This window comes from Cupressus sempervirens, chromosome 4, assembly GCF_028749045.1.
Source record: "Cupressus sempervirens isolate cs-2001-9-10 chromosome 4, ASM2874904v1, whole genome shotgun sequence".
NCBI lineage: Eukaryota > Viridiplantae > Streptophyta > Pinopsida > Cupressales > Cupressaceae > Cupressus > Cupressus sempervirens.
The window spans coordinates 155,387,458-155,409,349 of NC_143121.1; the positions used below are offsets into that span (position 1 = coordinate 155,387,458).

Genomic DNA, 21,892 nt, shown 5'->3' on the forward strand with positions numbered 1-21,892 from the left:
TGATCTTGATCATAATTCCCGCATTGCTTGTGAACACTAGCACTGTCATCATCATCGTAAAATGACTCCATCATCCTATTTTTGCCCATAGGCTTCATAAGACAATCATGGTCAACATCATAGGGACCCTTGCAGTAGAAACACAACTTCCTCCTCAAATCATTGATAGTCTCCCGATCGAAAGGAGCTGCAATGGGATGCTTACCCTTAGGTTTCTCCTCTCCCCGAGGAGCTATCCTATCGTAAAAAGATATATTAGGCTTCAAGGCAAACTTGCCTCTAGGTGTAGAAGCCTCTAAGTTATAGGCCTTATTCATAGCTTTCTGCAGTGAGGGGGGATCTAATGACTTAACCCAACCTCTGAGTAGCTCAGAAAGACCCTCAATGAAAAGCATAACCCTCCTTTTTGATATGTCATATACCATCACCGGTAACCTCTGGAACTCATTGATAAATGCCTCCAAACCAACTGTCTGTCGCAATTGAGCTAACTTCCTAAAATAAACCTTGGGGTCCTTTTCAAATTGCTCTATCAACCTCAACAAACTCCTGGTATGATGTGCTTTGGTCACGATGGAGAGATACTAAACCATGGTACCACCAATCATGCGCCACTCTGTCGAGGTGTAGAACAACAAACTTGATGGCATCCTTTTCAGTCATAGGACATAGAGCGAGCTAGGTGTCGAGCTTGTGGATCCAAGCTCTAGCAGTCACCCTACCGCTTCCATCGAAATGAGCTAATGTCATCTTAATAGCCACCTGCTGAAGCTCAGTGTACCTAGGCCGCTATCTGTTAGTAGTAGACCTACCCCTAGAGTGCTCATGTTTCTCTGTTAGATAGCTGTCAAAGTTCAAATTATCCTTCAATGTTGAGGAAGAGCATCCCACTCATTAAAATGAGTTAGGACATTATCAACAAAGGGGCTCGCATCGGAAGTGGTGCTAATTACATTTAACTCTGGTCTTAGAAAAGTGGGTCCCTATGGCTTATCCTGAGCACTAATGTAACCTATCTTATCCACCCTATCATCTGTCCTGACCTGATCCTCGATTCTATGCCTGTCATCAACCCTAGGCCCCACATTCACTCGTGACCTATGGGAACCAACTAAAATATCTCAAACTCTCTCTCTACCCCGGTCCCGAGGCAAAGCTAATTGCTGCAAGGTGTGAGACAATTGTTGTAGAACACATGTCATTTGCTATTGCCCGACTACAATATTCCTAAATGCCTGTAGAGCATCTCTATCAATCTCAACATCTGTCACCCATAGTCCAATGCCACCAAAACTACTTGGACTACCAACCGAACCAAATTGAATCTTAGGCTCTCCTTCTCTGGGAGGCGAATTATGCCCCCTTCGAGTATAGTGCATGCCTGGCACAAATCTTGGTTCACCATCCATTTCTTAGAATGTGGAAATAACACAATCAGCTTTTGATCAAATTGAGCCCAATTCCTGCAGGCTGGCAGGAAACTGCTCTGATACCACTGTAAAGACCTGAACTGACTTCTAACTGGAATACTAACACTTAGTTGGGTACTTTCTTTTTTTCTTTTATAATTTTCTGAATATTTGTTTTTTATTTATTTTCAAAATATAAATTTATAACAACAGAGGAAACAAAATTCACCAACTTTATAATTTGCAAATTGAATATAATGGACATAGGCAACAACTAGGAACCTAATTTATTAATTGATGTTGAATGGCCTTGCCCTATGGCTCCAACCAATAATTCGTTCCAACTTCTAACTTGCTGGTTCACTACAAAATGTTATTATGAAGGTCCTTGTTGCCCTACGTTGATGCATATACTCCAGAAATGGCATCCAAAGAATAACACAGGAACATGAGATTGATCTCTGCACAATGTGAATGAATTACTCCTCTCATATGCAGAATGCAAGCCCCAGCAGGTTTAGAACAGACCACCTCTACATACCCACGGCTACAATCAGTTTCTCATGTGGGTCAAGGAAAATCATAGTCTTAATATCAACAGTCGTCCAGCCTCCAAATGCCCAAAGGAATCACCAAAAATTGTCAATCGAACCTCCTCTTGCTGAATGTTGCTTTCAAATTCATGAATCCAAGCTCACAAAAATGCTGCCAACAGATATGCAGCTTCAGAATTAATAACGTCCTCCAAATTCGGAATTTGCAAATGCCAATCAGATTCTAATCAACATATTGAAGACTTTCACACAATCTCTCCTTAGCCACATGAATACAGTAGGGAGACTCAACAAATTGTATACAACAGCTAAATCATATGGTGAGAAAATATATTTAATCAAGATGATCTCATATTGTCCAAAAAGCAATATTTATAATACAATTTGAGCCATTTAGCTTCACCCACACACCTTTCACTTAACAACAATTTTTATAATATAAAGTCTTGACACTTTATATTATAAAACACAATGATAATTAATGTGCGTTAAATATTCATTAAAGCCAACATTCTTCCAAATAAATATGACTTCACCCAAAATTTCATTGAGAGATCATATATCAAAGCTAGACAATCACCTAGCCTGAACTGCTCACCCAAAATAGTAATTGACCATGAGTGACTTACTAAAAATAGTAAGTCCAAAAATAGCAATATTTCGACAAAGACCCCCAAATCCAAATGTTAGCTCACGAGGGTCGCAATGATGAACTGACAAAACCCAACTCCATAAACTTGCTAAATTGGGGACATTACATATAATGATGCTTGATTACGATGTTCATGATTATGCTGATAGTGCTATTAATGTTTATCAATAATGGCTATTTGGTGTTTTTATGCAAACATCCATAGATATACTTTTGAAACATGAAAACACAATCTTTTGTATGCAGTCACGATGTTATGACATATTTAATTGGGGATGTGGACATGGAGGTTGACTCTGATAAGTTTAATGTAGTCATGAGTTAATTGAATGATATTTCCACTGTAAGCAATATGCCTGTGAAGGGATCACTGGTTCATTGATGATTTCCAATAATGATGAAACCTATATGAACACTCAAATGAAGTATGACTACAAGGGCATTTCAACTTGCCTACTTCCAAGAAGATGTCATGCCTAACTGTGGAACAAGCTCAAGAAACATATGGAAACTAAAGATACACCTCAAAGAGCTGCATAGAAGAATGAAATATTTCAAGGAAAGCTTTCAAAATGTGCTTTATTGTAAAAGCAATAGGAATTTTTTAAAGTCAAATCAGATGTAATATTGAAAAGTCAAAATTGTATTTTCTTGTACATGCTCTTTTGTATTATTTTTTTGTGACACCTTAGGAAGCATGCTGTTTTTGTCTTGTAGTGGGGTCTGGTACAATTATTTCATCTTGTAGTGGGAGTAGGTAGAGGATATTATTGTAAAATGTCCTGATGTTTCTAGAAGCAAAACTAAGCCCTTGGTCTTGAGTAAATTTCCACCATTGATCTAGTAAGCTTTCTCTACAAAGGCAGTAATTTTCTCCTTTGTAGTTAGTAGTTGATAGCCAGCATCTATTGAAATGTAGAAATAGTGTGGGGATTGATGAACAGAAATTGTTGTAAACAACATGGGAAGTTAATACAAGTGAAGAATTGAAGTTACTGTGTCTTTCTTGCATTCTTTTGATGCATATATTGTTTCCATTTTTCAATGATAGGTACAGTTCATTGATTTTGATGGTGAAATGTGAAGGTATCTAATGGAATTCCGGTTTATAGCATTTCTATCTTGATGATGTAAGTTACAGTGTATGGTTAGTCTGAAACTAATTGCAGCATGCCAGTGTTAGGTACTCTAATGTATGTGCGCAATCTGAAATTCTTTTGCTTCATTTGAATAGTGCACCCTGTCTATTGTTTTATGATTAATCTATTTAAGCAGAACTCAGTTTATGGGATCTATCTGAGGAATCATCCATTGTTGTCATTGTCCTTATGATTCAGAACCCTAGATAGCTTTCTAAAATCCATATTCCCCTTTTTCTATTTATTTTGAAACAGTTTAGCAGATTAGGAAAATGTTTTCATGTCTTTGAAGACCTGAAAATGCTTGGACAACTTGAAAATCTGACGTCCTATCAAAAGGAAAGCCTATAGAAGAAAGCATACAGCGAGAGAGAACTGTATTTGTGGGCTACGAACATTTGTGTAAGTCACCTTGTGATTATCAGCATCTCACATCATCAACCGAGTCGATGTGAGTGAAAGGCAAGCCTTGACAAAGAGAGTCTTGTGGACATCTCACTAGATCAAGTATATTAGCACTGGAGATTTCCTTTTAATAATAGATGATAGAATACACTCTCTATTTTATTCCATGTTGGTGTGATGATAACACCCTCATTAACAGTACAATGGATATAAATTTATTAAGTGCTTGTCAATTAATCCAACTCTTTCAGTACTGTTTTTTTCCACAGTATTATATTCTCATTCAAGGGCTTAATTATTTAAACTGTATCCTATTTAGTGATTGAATTGGGGGGAGGGAGTGCAAGAGGTGCCAGTCTGGGTGTCACGAATTAGATTTTGTTTAATATTGTTAAGTTTTTTCTGGCATATTATTGGCTTGTTGCTAGTCCATAACATGTATTTTACTCTTAAGTGTTGGTTTGTGCCCATTATATTATATTGATCTCACGGTGTACTAGTTGTGGGGTTATAAATACAGGCTATAGCTATGTAATATTGAATGATCCATGATTTAATCTTATAGTGATATTTGCACTTCTTTGTGTAGTGTATTAGCTGGCATGAAATCTTAAAATGATTAAGAGATGTTGGTTGCAGACGACAATTTGACAGTGACTAATCTGTACTGTTCCTTATCTGCTATAACACAGTGCTCTTAGAACAATTTGGAGTGTAGTATGATCTATAGATTAGACAACTTATAATTATAATATAGAATTAAGGATTTACTTGAGTTGCAGGAATCTTATTCATACCATTTACTTTTGGTTGTTTGGGTTCAGGTTCTTACTGATAGCAATGTTCCAAAAAACATATTGAAGGAACGAGCAAAAGCATTAAAGAAACTGGGAACAGTCTTCCAGGTATCTTCTTAATAATTGTAATTTACATAGAAAAAAAATCTATGCACGTCTGTTATTCTCATTCGAATAAGTTAACATTTTTGTAGTTCAAGAAATTATTTTTGAAGATTGTCTTTCCATAACGATATTATAAGTTTAACAAGATATTGTTTGCTGTGTTAAACTCTATGCCATCACCTTCATCCCCTAGGTTTAGTCCCAAGCCAAATGTTTTCCCAATTTTTGGTTCAATAAATTTCAGATGTGGTAGAACAAGTCACAGCATTTGTTTGACAGGTTTGAATGACAGTTCTTTTCATGATTGCTGAAGTTATAACGTAACAAGTGTTATATATGAGCCAAATAACACTGTTTTCTTTATTTCTGTTTCAGAATCTACTACAGATTTGTTTAGGAAATTGTTGTCAAAGAGCATTTTATGGCATATTTCGTGGAGATCAGTTCATGGAAAGGAGTTCAATTTCATTGTTGACTGCAAAATTTTGAAATATTTATTTGTTATTTTGGCCAAATTTTCTCTTGGGCCAACCCATTTATGTTTTTAAAAATACCTTTAAATATTCTTTTATAAGGGATGCACCCAAAAAAATAATAATTGCAGGTATAGGTGCCCAATTAGGGAGGCAAAATTCAAAATAAATAAAATATCTGTTTCCTTCCTTGGCCAACTTGCCTGAAGAGGTGTTTTGTGCTTTCGAATGTATAAATAAGAATTTATTTGGGGTCATTATTACTTAACATCTCATCAAATATTATTCCTATATATGACGGCAGTTGTGAGAGTAGATGTAAGGAGCTCGATCAAGAAAAGATTTGAAACCTATGAGAAGATAATTGCGCATCTTGTGAGCTGAAAGTGTCAAAGAATATGAGCAGATCTTTTCACACTTTATGAAGGTTTATGATCAAGGTTGTATAAATCTTAGAGGATTATTCTAAGTAATATAAAATTGACTTTAGCTGGTTGGTTGTCTGCTTGAGCTACTTGGTTGTGCGCTTGAGCTATCTGGTTGCCTGCTTGACCTACTTGGTTGTGTGTTTGAGCTACTTGGTTTTCTGATTGAGTTTGTTGATTGTCTAATTGAGCTAGTTGGATGTATGCTTGAGCCATGTGGCTGCATGTTTGAGCTGCTTGTTTGTCTTCTTCACCTGGTTGGTTGTCTACTTCACCAACAAGCTTAACATTATTAGTTGCGATTGGAAAGATTATATTTGTTGGATCATTCACTACTCTGCATACTCAATTAATGTATGCTGCGAGCCTATATATTCCACGCATTCCTTTTTGTTTTGGAGTTTTATCTGAAATCTTTTCTAATCTCCTCTTGTGGGATGAGTTATGCAGTTTGGCAAATTTATTATGTATGAAGGTGGGAAGCTCCTTTATTGACACTTCTAGGACACTTCCTCTAAGTTGTCCCTTCTAGACTCCTTAGTCAAACCTACTCTCATTTATGGTTTTGTTGTGTCGGGTCCCTCTCTCTTGGACTTAGATTGGGCCTTGATCGAGCATGTGCAAATGCTTTTCCTTCGGCATATTAGCAGATGCCATCAGTCCACCGTGCACAATATTATCTTTGTTGGGTTTGGTGCGCATCCCTTTAGGCTTGGGCCCATCTTTGATTTGATCTCATTTCTTCACTCTCTTTGTGGTTTTGTGGACTCTGTAGATGGTCGTCACTAATATGCCTATCTAGCCTATTGCTCCTTTGTCGATGTCGCTAACTCTGACACTACCACCAAGGCTCACTGTTGGTACACTTAGGCAACTATTATGTTGAAATCGATCAGGATCAAGATTGACCATCTCCTCCCCTTCCAGTTTTTGCCAGGTACTCTTGCTCACCTCCTTCCCACTTAGCAGGAGTTGAACAGGCATGTTAGATTGGACAGTTACATATGTTATATTTATACGACCTAGAGTAACCCCCCTAGTGGGTTATGTCCACTGATGACCTTCAATGCCAAGCACTTTCTTGATATCCAAGATTAGATTATCTCTCGCCCAGGCTATTTGTTTCACCATTGGAGCCATGCTTTGCGTATCTCCCTAGGTTCCTTTCGTGTTAGTTCTTATAGGCTTCGGATTTAGACTGATCACCACCTTGATAGAGAAGACCGGAGATGCCATCTTTGCACTTTGGATGAGGCGGAAATGAAGATCCATTTCATTTTCTGGTGCCCCATATACTATGAGATCAAAGGAAGATTCTACTAGTTATCAAAGAGTGTTGATCCCTCTCTACTTTTTTCAGTTACATAGATTAGTGGTGTCTTCTGCTTTACCTACGAGAGGTGTCTCACCTCTGTGACAACACTCTATAGCTCATTTTACTGCAACACTAGGTTTTTGATCAGTTTATCGAGACCTTTTTCTCACCCTTGCCCCTTGTTCTGAGTAAGAAGCGGCCACCTAGTATCCTACCACTTGTTGCTCCAGGTTTATCAAACGCCAACGGTTCTTAGAGACAGACTAGGGCTCTTAGTTGTCCTAGCCCGTACCTTTTGGTGTTGGACTTGTTTCCACCAAGGAAGGACCCCTAGTCCTTGCCTCTTGGGCTTCTTTTCTTTTTCTGTCTTTCTTATCTTTAGCTTGCTCTTTTCTGGACATTGTTTGGTGCTCCTTTTACTGTTGTCTTCTTGGTTGTAAGCTTTTAGTCCCTTAGACCCTTTTATGGTCTTTTGTTGGACATTAATAGATTTATCTTATCTTATCTTATCTTATCATATAGCAATAGTCTAGTAACTTCTCAATTCAAAAATCAAGCAATAGACTGAGAGTTGCACAATTAATTAGTTGTGTTTTACTCAAGCTATCAGATCTGCTAATAGAGGTAGGGTTCAGCCACATAACCAAATTTAGTAACATACATTATCTTTGGTTGATTGTGGTGGAATTGCGGTATAGATGTGCGTATTAATGGCCATTGTCCATTGCTTTTTGTTGTTGGTAAAAACTATATTGTAGCCGATGGGTTGAGGTGGTATCCGAAAGGTTGTGTGATTGTTGAGTCACCCCTTCGAGAAGTATATGTACATCGTTCGAATGGCTTATGAATCATCATTGTACTTGGAATTGCATATCTGCTTATATGAATAAAGCATCTATTCTGTATTACATTCTAATATATTAATGCAATAAGTATCCATTTACCTTGTACGGTAAACATTTGGCACCAGTGCTAGTCAAATTGCTAGTTCCATGTATAATCACACCCGATCATCAGGTTTTTCTGACAAATATGTCTTTAACATCATGTCTCTTGAAAGAGACATGTACCCAAATACACATGACCATTCCGTCATATGACTCTCAGTGGATATAGATAAGTCAACTGATTATGAGAATCTATCATTGAAATCATGTAATGATTATATCTCTTCAGATCAGGACTGCAGTACAGTGATCAAATTACATTCAGTGTTCAAAATTGAATTAATTCATATCTATTCTATGTTGATTAGCAGCTGCAAGCAAAGTATATCGATAAATATCCATTAAATCTGCAAACAAGCCATAACCATAACGGTCTGATCATAAGTTTGATTAACATTTACATGGTATCATAGTGTAGGTAAGGGAAATCCAAAATCAAACTTGACAAATCAAATTTCTCATCTTAATAGCATAGTGGAATTCCATTCTTCGAGATGAAAAACTTAATCAGATCTGAGGACTGCCTTAAAGGTGCTAACAACTTTACAGCACGGAAGTTGAGAATCATGATGATATTAAAAGAGAACAAGTTAGATTCTTATGTAACTTTTTTTTTTGTTGAATATATGCTTTTTATTTGGTTTTGAGAATTTGAACACAAATAATTTGCAATACTGGAAATAAACAAAACATATATTGAAAGCTGCTTCAAATGAAGTAATTCAAATAATTCAGATGTTTATATGGGAAACACAATAACAACATTCAAATCTATATATAAAGTGGAACTTGGAAGTTGAGTGTAGCAGCAAATGAAATTAATGGTGGACCCCAGAAGTAAATCACAGTACATACAAGATGAATGCAAGTCTTCCAGCATAAAGTACAAAGCAAGGAGGACGGACTATGTAGCTCCTGCCAATATGATTGCAGGACTTAAGGTAGTAAGCCGCTGGCCTAAATACAGATCGCAGGCCTTGGATGTTGCTTATTACTCGGTCCTGAGTGCAGCCGCAAGCCTTTATGCATAGACGATCCCCTGATCCTAAAGTGACAGGTCCAAATAATGATTGCAGTTCCTATTGGTAAACCGCCAACCCTCAAATAATTCACACAGACTCAATTTGCTGGTGTGATTCCATGAAATGGAAACTGCTGCTGAATATGGAACAGCAGCTAGTAAGTTCCCAATGAACCTCCTTAATTGGGATGCAGGTTTCAGACTTTGTCAATTATTCTCCTCTTAAAGAGATCAGATTTTCACAATCCATGATAGTTATGGTGCTTAGCTTTGTTTACCGTACAGGTAAAGAAAATGAACGCATACAGACAATGAACACGAACAGCAGAAGTATATTCACAATAGTAGATGATTGATGATTTACAATGATCCTAGACGGGATATCAATACTACCGCCGAACCTTCCCGAAGGAGTCCGTCGGCCACAAATATTCTATCCGCTACAAACTATTTACCGACAACGTCGGCTACAAAATACAGAAACACCGCCGGACCGTTGGCTACAGAATACCGAAACACTGCCGGACCGTCGGCTATAGAATACAAAACACCGCCGGACCATCGGCTACAGAATAGAAAATACCGCCGGAACCATCTAGTCGGCTAACACCATCCCCCCCAAAAAAATAGTCATCTCCTGACGACTAACAAAATTAGGAGACAACTTACAGACCACAGAAGAAACTAGAGAGAAGGGGGTGTCCCAGAAGTGTGCTGCTGGTGACGTAACTCATACACCTGCTTAGTCTGGATGCGGAGATCTGTCTGAATTTGAGAATTAACTTCGACAGCCTCTTTTAAAAGAAGCGCCACATCCATGGCCTGCGTCCTAGCTGACTGCATCTCGTGCTCAGCTGCATCCTTATCTCGAACCGCTGCCTCCATATCTCGCTTAGCCGTGTCTCTCTCCTGCACCGTTGCTGCCAAATCTGCTAGTAGTGCTACCCGCTCTGTGGCCCATGTTGCCTGCTGGTTGGCCAAGTCGGCGGCTAGCTTCTGTCTAGCCTCAGTCTCAGCTGCCAATGATCTCTCTGCTACAACCTTGTTCGCCTCCGCACGCTGACGACCGTAGTAAACATCTTTGTACAGTCCCATAATGTCATGTGCCAGCTTCATCATAGGGGTGTCACTGGGTCCCAACTCCGGCTTAGTGGCCCAATCTGCCAACATCTCAGTTGTCTCCGTTGCCGGTCAGCCCCTGTCTATAAAGCAAGTCTGAAATCGCCGAGGACAAATCCCACGGATATATGCTCTGATCAAGTGCCACTCCCTCCACCGAGTCAGGGCCTGAATTGCCACATCGTGGCCCTTCTTCAATGCAGACTTCATAGTCCTAAGGTAATCCCGACACCTGTCCTCATCTGACCCATAGTCCTCCTTGGCGAAGGCCTTCAATGACCATTCCGCATCACTGTTTTCCTCCTCATCAGCGGGAGCCATGCCCACATCTGGTGCCGCCTTCTCTGCTGTTGGCGCAACCACGGCATGTGGCATTCCCTCCTCCTGAAGCTGAGGCTCTGGTACCGCTGGCCATGTTCCTGAACGCCTAGGAGACTGAATGGACGGACCCCGCTTCACCGGAGTGTGTCGGAACTGCTGCCTCAGAAACTCACTAGCTCTATCCATCACCTCCGGTTGGTCAAACTACGCAAGCTCCATGCTCACCTCCGGTACTGGCTGGGCTGACTAGGCCTCTGCTAAAAAGGATGATGAGATGGTGACCACTGCATCACAATCAATGACCTCCAACCGAACCTGCGGCTCAGATTGTGGCGGTGGCGATTGTGCTCTTGGTGTGACTGCGACGGTGACATCTGCTGGTACAACTGGAATCACCTCCGCTACAGCCGTCGGCAATGACTCAACGACTATCCGTGGAACGACATCCGTCACTGTTTGTGGAACCACCTCCGTCATTGTCTGTGGGACATCATCCGTCAGTGTTTGTGGAACCACCTCCGTCAGTGTCCGTGGGACATCTGCCTCCGCTGGAGGAGTCATAAGAACCGGGGCACGGTGCTGACCAAACGCCGGAATGACTGTCGAAAAGGTAGTCAAGTGCGCTGAAGTTGACAGCTGAGGAGGGGTAAAGAATGTGGGCCCACTACCCGCTGTCTCACCGTCAACTTCAGTCGATGTGCTCTCCTCTTCTTCCACAGACTCAGCCCCGTCACTCATCGAAGTGCCCTCCCGTCCGCTATCTGTCTCCTCGGAAATGGCCAATTCGCGGAGTACTTTCTTGTGACCTGCTGCTGACCCTCCTGTATGTAAGTGTCGCCAATAGAATATGGGAGGGTTCCCGTCTGCCAACTTGCCCCTTGGAGGAGCCTCAAAGCCATCCATTGGAATCTGGCTAGCTGCAGCCTCTAGAAACAACCCGATGGCATGGTGCGGCATGAAAAATGTTCGGTGCTGAAGCGTCATGAATTCCTCCATCTTGTTGGCAAGTACTGAGGCCCAATCATATACCACTCCCTGCATGATACCATTCATAAATACAATCTGCGGCAATGCAATATCTGAGGCTTGGGTGGCGCCTGTCAACCTGCTCTTGATGACGTCCATGATACAACGCCAATGACCCTCCTGAATAAAGTCTCTGCGAAGCCCTCTGCACTTTGTCCCTTGAACCGCTATCTCCCTTTCCACGGGTGTAAGGTCCCTGCACACTAGAGCTATCCAATGCTCCTTCCGTTCCTGTGACAGTTTATGATTCCTGATTTCCACTTTCCTCCCATCGGGGCCAGGGATGCCGAAAACCCTAGTGAAATCCCTCGGTTTAAAAGATACTGTCATCTAATGCTGCTTGTACAGGAATGTACTCGTTCTTCTCGGAGCGCTATATGTTTTTATCATGGTGCGCAAAACTGATTCGAACAACCGGATAGAAAAAATGGGAAGCTGAATAGCCCAATGTACCTATGCCCGCACCAAAATTTGTTTAACTTGGTCTGCCTCAGGGGTCTCCTGCCACCACTTCCGGCATTCGCTTCCACTAAGACTCTCAAACTGGACGGTGAGATAAGTGAGTTCCTCCTTGGTCTTCAATTTCTTGCTATTGGAACCGGAAGGGCTTGCAACTCGAATTCCCGATGCCAAAACTCTTGAATTCTTCTCCATGCTAGCTGCCAACTGACTCTTCCACGGCTTCTGCTTGCCCGCTGACTCTATGCAAAGATGGTTTATTTGTCCTTATATTTGCTGCCTCTAACCGCTACAAAAATGTCACTCTGGATGTGTTCAAGTCACCTTTCCCACAGACTGTTATGGTAGTGGAGGAAGGGACGAAGTTTGAAGTCTGAGAAAAATTGCTTCTTCTGCTTGTATATCCGTGGCCTTTCTTTGTTTTATGCCTCCATTGAACTTCTTAAAGAAATATATCTTGCTTGTTGTTTGCCACCATAACCTTTGATATGTGCAAAATTGTATTTAAAGTATCCGACAAGGAATCTCATCTGGAGGAGAATGTGGACTTCACAATTTTATTGCTGTTGTGAAGAGTGCAAAATCTCCCTGCATTGTCACAAATCCGCCCGCACGAGAACCAATCAATCCTTACCCAACCGCGATGGCATTGTTATCTATTGAGCATACTTTGAAAAAAATGGCGCCCATAGCAGCAAAGAAGCCTGGTGAGAAGCTCGTGGTGGATATTTTCAGTGCAACATGTTTAAGCCCGCGGGGCTTGCTTTAGCGGAGGCGTTATAAGTTTGGAAGGACCGAATTTAAGCCCGCGGGGGCTTCTTGTTTCCGCCGGAGGATTGAGTGACTTAAGCCCGCGGACAGTTGCCCGCGGGGCTTTTAACGCGGGACCTTCTGCTACACTCTCGCGGGGTCTTCCGCCCGCGGGACTTTAATTGCCCACGGACAGCAATTGCCCGTGGACTTTTCCTTTTTTTTTTTTTCTTTTTGAACATATATATATATTTTAAAATTCGAATACATCAAATAATAGCGGTACCTCCGGATGACGTCGCCGCCAAAGAGTGCTGTACTGATGACGATGGAGGATTCAATGACGGCGAGAACTGCCTTGCACGATATGGTTTCAACTTGGATCCGTTAACTGACTGAGCTATCTCCTGTCTGTCCAAGGTTGCCAGTTTGATTGCCCTAGTGTCGCCAATTTCTCGGATCTGATATGGTCCACCCCATCGCACTTTGAATTTGCCCGGCTTGATTTCATTACGGCCGTCATACTTCAGTCTTAACTGTCCTGGCTGGAATTTGCTACGTTTCAGATGCTTATCATGCCAGAGTTTGCGTATGTTCTGTGCCACTTCTGTTGCCCACTGTGCCAACAACCATTTCTCCTCCAGTTTATTCAAATTATTCAACCGCTCTTGTAAGATTCCGTCATCATCCAATTTGTTTTCCAACGCTATTCGGAGACTCGGAATCATGAATTCTGCTGGGACCACTGCTTCCTGTCCAAACATTAATTGGAATGGTGTGTGCCCTGTCGTCACCTTGTATGTCGTGCAGTACGCCCAGAGGGCAGCAGGTAAGTTCTCCTCCCAATCGGCACCTTCCACCGCGTAGGATTTGTAGATGATGGATGCCAGAATTTTATTGGTGGCCTCTGCCTGCCCGTTTGCTCTTGGATAGTACGGACTCGAAAGTGAATGATAAATCTTGAACTGAGTGGTGAGCAGTCGAATAACATGATTAACAAAATGACCTCCCCTATCACTTGTTAATTGTAATGGGATTCCATACCTTGTGATGATCTGTTCATAAATAAATTTTGCGGTACTGACAGTCGAGTTATTTGGTAATGCACGGGCCTCCACCCACTTGGTTAGGTACTCCGTTGTAACAATGATGTAGTGGCACCGTTGAGTCTTGCTCACCCTCAATGGTCCAATGAAATCTAGTCCCCATCTCTCAAAAAGTTCCTGCGCATGAGAGGGTTGAAGTGGCATGAAATGTCTCTTCAGCGGCTTCCCAGCCCGTTGGCAAGTGTCACATCCAACAAGCCATTCGCGCGCATCATTGTACACCATCGGCCACCAGAGTCCTGTGAGTAATATCTTCCGTGCAGTGGTGTCGAGTCCCATGTGTCCTCCTGCAGGACCCTCATGTGCTTCTTTTAACACCTGCGGTATCTCTTCTTCCAATACACACCGTCGAAGAATATGATCCGGCCCCATTTTGTAGAGCAACCCATTGATTAATTGAAATGTACGACTCCTGATTATCAACTTGCGCCTATCATTTGGTGACATCCCCGTGGGAAACTGTCTTGTTGATAGGTACTCGCCAATACTCCTGTACCATTCCGGCAGTACCCCAATCTGAAACAACTGTGTGTTAGGGAAGTCGTCATTCACACCATCCGCTGGTTCCCCTATTTTGATCCGCGACAGGTGGACAGCACTGACGTGTTTCTTTCCTGGCCGGACAATGATTTTGAAAGTAAATTCCTGCAACAGTAGCAGCCATCTGCTAATCCTTCCTTGGATGACGGGTTTGTTAATCATGTACAACGGGGCCTGGTGATCAACATAAAACACAAACGGTGTAGCAAGCAAATAGTGACGAAATTTTTGCACAGCATAAACCATTCCCAAGGCTTCTCTTTCAGTCGTGCTATAGTTCTGCTCGGCCTTTGAGAGCAACCGGCTGGCAAAGTATATTGGATGATCCAGTCCGTGATTACCAGTCTGTGCCAGGGTTGCGCCGATCGCATAGTTGGAGGCATCCACATGAACATGAAATTCTTTATTCTAGTCCAAATATGCCAGGATGGGTGCCGTAGCTAGTCGTACCTTTAGCCCTTCAAATGCCTCATCCTGCTCTTTCTTCCATCCAAATGATTCTTCCTTGCAGGTTAGCTTATCTAACGGTTGGGACACCTTGGCAAAATTTTTAATAAATCTCCGATAATAACCTATATGCCCGAGAAAAGATTTTACCTCCATCACATTAGTAGATGGTTGCATTTCCAGAATGACTCTCACCTTGTCGGGATCCGTCTTTAATCCTTCCTTACAGACAATGTATCCGAGCAGTTTGCCGTGCGGAACCATGAATCTGCACTTCTTGGGATTCAATGTTAGCCGGGCCCTGCGACATCTCTCCATACACTCACCAAGTGCTGCCGGGTGTCCGTCCTCCATGCTAAATACTGACCAATCATCCAAGAAGGCTTTGAAATTTCCCACAGACATCTTGTCGAAGATATGCAGTATAGTCCGCTGGAATGTGGCCGGTGCATTACACAACCCAAAAGGCATTCGGTTGTACGCGTAGACCCCATCTTCGACAACAAACGTTGTCTTCAACTTATCCTCCTCCGCTATAGAAATCTAATTGTATCCGAAAAACCCATCCATAAAAGAGTAGATTTCATGTCCTGCAACCTCCTCCAGAATGCTATCTGTGAAAGGAATCGGAAAAGGATCTTTGATCGTCACTGCATTCAGGCATCTAAAATCAACGCATATCCAGATCTGAATAGTATCCTTCTTTAATGAAATGACTATCGGTGACACCCATTCGCTGGTCTGTACCTTGAAGATAATGTCGGCTTCCAGCATCCGGTTGATTTCCTCCGTAACCCGTGCGGCATAGTTCTTGTTCATCCTGTAGGGTCGCTTTCGTACAGGTACAGCTTCGTCAACCAGCGGGATGCAGTGCACACAATTCCAGCGATACTCCTTTGAGGTCCTTGTATGTCCATGCAAACACATCCTTGTAGTCCATAAATATCTTGAATGCCGCGGCCTTGAGTACTGGATCCCAATTATCTCTGACTAGTATGTTCTTCGGCTCTGCCTCGTCCCCCAAATTCATCGTTTGCAGCGGAGCTTCGTTGTACTTGATTGTCTCTCCTTTACAGAATGCATGGGCGGGTGTAACATCCAACGGTGCCTCCCCCTCCTTTACTTCAGTAAACTCCTTCGGATATTCGTTCTCAATTGACAAAACATTACAGCTGTGAAATAATTCATAGTCCTCCATTTGCTAGTGGTAGAGACTGTTGACGGAATCCAAGTCGTCTACCTTCGTCCTCCTCTCCCTTAGAATCTGACGACAGGGCCTCTTCCCCTACCATTTGGGTATGTAGATCAACGACGAATCGGCGGCCTTTACTTTCGAGGGATAAAGTGTTCTTCTAATCGTGTCGAGCTCTTGCTTTGATAAGCCACCCGCGGCCCAGGATGGCGTCATAGCCTTTCCTTTTCAATGGAATCACCATGAAATCCATCAGGAACGTCTGGGTGCCAATGGTTACCGGCTGTGCCATGAGAATACCCGGTGGTTTAATACCATGTTGATCGGCGATCAGTAGCTGAAACCTTGGAGGCCACAATGTCGGCTGTCCAAGTTTCCTCCAAGTTTCTTCTGGCAATACATTTACGCCGGACCCTCCGTCCACTATAGTGTCTGTGAGAACATGTCCAAGTATGCCCATCTCGACAACTACAGGGTGTCGTTCAGATGTCAGCACCAGCAACATCTGATCTTCTCCTCCCGTAACAATTTCCTTTTCTTTTCGTCGACTCAGTTCTCTCGGTGACTTTTCCTTCTCGAGGCTTGATTCTCCTACCATATTTGAAAGAGCAGATCGAAGTTGGGGCATGGTGAGAAGCAAATCACTTACCTTTACTTGCACCTCCGTTTGCAAAATTTGTCGTACTATGTTTTGTTCTGCGGAATTTCTTGTTGAAGTGCCGGCGGTGTCCGGAGGTGTTACTGCTTGAGATACTTTTCCAAACTCCGCCCGTGCTGCCGCATATTTCTTCTTTTCTTCGGCGGGGTCCGGGTATTCTTTTGCTTGTTGCCGCGTAATTGGCAAAACTTCTTCCTCATCGGCTCCAACAGTGATCAAGTTCACTCCGGATTTTGGACATTTTGAGTCGTCGTGATCGCCGGGTCCGCACCATCGGCACAATAGTTGAGGTGTATTTGCTGTTGGACATTCCTACGCAAAATGTCCCCACAAGTTACATGCTCGGCACTGAATAATTGGTCGTCCGTTTGCATCATACTGGATCCGGCTTCTGCTCGTATTGGTATTGTTATTGTTGTTATTTTGTCCACGCCGATTATTCCTGTATCCTCCAGATGTAGCGCTGGCGGCATTCGTGTTTCTGTTACCACCTGACAGGGAAGCCTCCTGTGTGAGAAGCACCTGCGGAGATCCTCTTGTTTTCATGTTAAAGGGGCAGTCTTTTGTCGAATGTCCCATGATCTGACAGAGGTCACAGAATTGGTTCTTCGGACACGATCCTTTAGTATGACCGTCGGTCTTACATTCCGTGCACCACAATTCACTACCTTTTGGCTCTTTCTGCATATTTTTAAACTCCATCATTCGAACCATATCCTTCTGTAAGGCACGAACCTTTTTGCTACTACCTTCGTCGTCGCTGCTATCATCTCCAGCAGATTCCTCGTCATCAGAGTCAGAGGAGCTAGTTTTCTTCTTCTTTGTCTTGTGCGCACTTTCAAGGTCCAGTGCTCTGTTATAAGCATCGACATAGGACAGCGGTGGTACAATTTTCATTTTCCTCTGCAACTGGGAGCGTAGGCCGTCCACAAACCACCTTTTCTACAATTCGTCTGTCGGCTTGCTTTCCATTTTGTTTATTAAGTCTTTTAATCTCCTGGCATAGACATGGACAGTTTCGTGCTTCCCCTGCTCGGTATTGAAAATTTTCGCTACGATTTCATTATCATCCTGCAAGAGTTTAAACTCCGCCAAGAACTCCTTTTTAATCTTATCCCATGTATCCAGTTTCTGCGGATCCATATCCGAAAACCAATCAATCGCGACACCCCGTAGGGTTGCCGGAAATTGCCTGACCCAATCGTCGGCATCTGTGATTCCATTTGCCCGCTAGATCATCTCACAAGTCTTACAATGTCGGATGGGGTCGGCTATACCATCACCTTCAAATTTTGGCAGCTTTTCTTTGGGTCCCGCCATAATACTAGAGGTCTACACTCCTACACTGGCGGTCGGCCCTCCCACACCGGCAATCTGAACTCCCACACCAACGGTTTGAACTCCTGCACCGGCGGTTTGCACTCCCACACTGGAGGTGTCGACAGTTGCAAACTGGGGTGAAGAAGAAGGATCCTCCGAAATTGTTTCCCACGGAAGTCTATCCTGGACGAAGAGGTCACTCCATGCTCGTGCTCCATCAGCACTGCGAGCCGTGCGAGTTGATGCTCTTCCGTTTGAATTTTCTTCCCTCGGCGAACACAAATTCAAGAACTCCTCTCGTGCTTCCTCTGCCAATTCCACCCGCTGCCGAGTCTCCAACAATTCTTCCGCGCTATGGTTTTCGTCGGCAATCTTCTAAAATCTCCGTCGGCGTTCGGCTTGTTGTGCCAGAATTAAATTCTCTTGTGCAGTACGGATTCCATCTTTTCCCTTGACCTTATTTCGATCCTTGTTAAGCTGATTTGGCATTAATTTTCATTCCTCCCACCTTCCAGATTCATACGGCAACGGCGCCAAATGTTTACCGTACAAGTAAAGAAAATGAACGCATACAGACAATGAACACGAACAACAGAAGTATATTCGCAATAGTAGATGATTGATGATTTACAATGATCCCAGACGGGATATAAATACTACCGCCGAACCTTCCCGAAGGAGTCCGTCGGCCACAAATATTCTATCCGCTACAAACTATTTACCGATGACGTCGGCTACAGAATACAGAAACACCGCCGGACCGTTGGCTACAGAATACCGAAACATTGCCGGACCGTCGGCTACAAAATGCAAAACACCGTCGGACCGTCGGCTACAGAATACAAAACACCGCAGGACCGTCGGCTACAGAATAGAAAATACTGCCGGAACCATCCAGTCGGCTAACAAGCTTTTGGATTAGATTGTGTTGAGATTTTGATGGTAAAAATCTCAATATAATCAAATCCAGAAGCTAAGCACCATAATTATTCTCCTCTCCAATTCAAACAATAATCTTTAGCAAACTCTCTCCTTAGACACGGTTGAAACAGTAAGGAGGAATGGCAAATTGTTTTACCTCAATAACAATTTGCAGAGCAATCTCAGAATTATTCTTAGAACTCCAAAATCCTCAGCCAGATGATAGAGAAATAAAATAATATTCCAGGATCAAGTTCTCATAATGAGAATAATATTTATAATAGCACTTATGCAAATTGGCTTATCATTACACCTTTCACTAAAGAGGCTTCAACATCACAACATCACTTTATATTATATAACATAAAGTGCATCTATTAGTAAGCCTCTATAACTTATGAAATAAATATGATTCTCCAATAAATTATCTCATCTTGAGCAAATGATTGAATGAATGACCACCACCATTGAGCCAACATTTGCCCTACCAAAAATGGTAATTGACCATAAATAAACTTACTAAAAATAGCAAGTCTACAACTAAGACCCTCAAATCCAACTGCAACTCACGAGCGTTGTGATGATGAGCTGGCAAACCGTGGCCTCGGGAACTTGTTAAATTGGGGATATTACAAGCAAGATGATCTCAACCCACTTTGATGGTTGTGGCAAGGTTATAACACAAGCTTGGTTAGATAAGCTCGACACTTAACTTGTATTGCAACCCATGATTGATGAGGATACCATCCGCTTTGTTGTGCTGCATTTGGACGAAGTAGCTCATGACTGGTGGTACCATGGGCTCGTTTCACTACATCATAATCAAAAAGTTTCCTTTCAAGAGTTTGTTGATAGCTTGGTTTGTTTGATAGGATGTCATGTCCCCATTTTGGAGGCAATTTGATTTAATTAATTTAATTAATTAGGTTGTCCAAAATAATGAATATTTTATGAGGATGACTAATTAATTATATTAATTAAATAAATAAGTGGTATTAAGTTAATTATTTATAAAGTTATCAAATTAATAAATATTAACAGGTAACTTTATATTTAATTAATTTAATAAAGTGACTTGAATTATAAAATATTTTTTATAAAGTCACTAATAGATAAAATAAAATAATGTTCTAGAAGTTTCTGGAGAAGGTGGAGAAAAAGAATAAATAGGCACCCCAGGCTTCATTCTAATCATCCAGATTTGTTGTTGTTGATGTTGATGTTTGTTGATGTGCATTGTGGAGCCTAGGGTTTCTGCAATAGTCACAATTGGCCATTGAGAACGAAAACTCTCAATTGGTACGCAATTTTGAGGGTGTGAAATATCACTTGAATTATTGCAGTTGGGAGGAAGATACTTCAGTCTTCTATTTGTGCTACATTGAGAAAAAATATTTGAGGCCATTGAGAACGAAAACTCTCAATTGGTACGCGATTTTGAGGGTGTGAAATATCACTTGAATTATTGCAGCTGGGAGGAAGATACTTCAGTCTTCTATTTGTGCTACATTGAGAAAAAATATTTCAGTTCGAAAAAGCAGGCCGAAAAAGCAGTTCGAAAAAACAGGCCGAAAAAGCAGTTCGAAAAAGCAGTTCGAAAAAGCAGGCGGAAAAAGCAGTTCGAAAAAAAGCAGGCCGAAAAAGTAGTTCGAAAAAGCAGGCCGAAAAAGCAGTTCAAAAAAAGCAGGCCGAAAAAGCAGTTCGAATAAAGCAAGCCGAAAAAGCAGAACCGAAAAAGCAATCTGAAAAAGCAATTTCGAAAAAGCAAAAAAAATTTATTATAGCCATCTACAATCAGGTTCTTCACTTCTCATTTGGCATATTTTCTGAGAAAAATAGGTTTTCAGCTGAGTACAAAATATAGCTTCAGCATTTCACTATTTCCATATTGTACTTGTCTTTGTTTGCCATTTGGCATTAGTGGTATCAAAGGAAGGCTAGGATTTTGCAATTAAAGAGCATTGTAATTTTTAGACTATCTAACCCTAGAGTTGATGATCAGCTTATTAGTTTGCATTCCAATTGTTTGACAAAATATCAATTGGCTGTAAGTTCTTTTTTGGGCATAAATAATGTTATAATTTTGCATGCTAAGTGTTTATATTAATAACACTTGGTTGTAAGTGCATTAATGCCATCTTAGGTTGCATCCAGAGTATTTGTCATCATTACTAGTTGCTGTAGCTGCATATTGCAAGTAGTTAAGTCACATATTTGTATTGAGTATTGTCAAAATTAGTTGCACATTCATGTTAGGTCATTGTTTAGACAATCTGGAGTCTTTTTGTACGCATTCTCTTTGATGCAAATCGAAACAAGAGTCATTGCAGCAATCTGAAAAGTTATATCAGTCATATGACCCCTTGTATGCAAAGCTTTTTGACAAAATTCTTCGAGTCTTAAATCAGCATTTTAAGGTCAGAATTGAGCAGGATTATTACAGTGGTATCAGAGCTTGCTTGCAAACTGTTTGATGAAATGTCAAACCACTGAAGTATAAAGATTTTTGGTCTTGGAAGAAGTTATAACCTATTGGGGTTATTAAATAGGAAGGACCTTGAGACAAACCTAATAGAGCTGCCACAATTGAGATAGACAGGTGTGCTTGAGGCCTTTATCAATGAGTTTTTGTGGCTATCAGAGATGGTATATTATATCTCAGAGAGGAGATGAGTCATGCTATTCATAGAGGGTTTAGTTGAGCCACCTAGAGGGTAGGTTAAGTCCTTGGATCCACCTACCTTACAGGAAGCAATGGAAAAGGCAAGGAATCTTGAGTCATCTACTCCAC

The 21,892-nt window shown here is 41.7% G+C and overlaps 1 protein-coding gene across 3 annotated transcripts in view; it reads left to right on the forward strand.

Annotated features, from left to right (window-relative positions):
* LOC149560441 (chaperone protein dnaJ 10-like) overlaps positions 1–21,892 on the forward strand; it is a 288,991-nt gene that overhangs the window by 221,828 nt on the left and 45,271 nt on the right. For all 3 annotated transcript variants that reach the window (XM_089824685.1, XM_089824684.1, XM_089824683.1), the window contains exon 9: positions 4,984–5,064. In XM_089824685.1, coding sequence (XP_089680811.1) covers positions 4,984–5,064 — 81 coding nt within the window. The remainder of the gene's footprint in view (positions 1–4,983; positions 5,065–21,892) is intronic.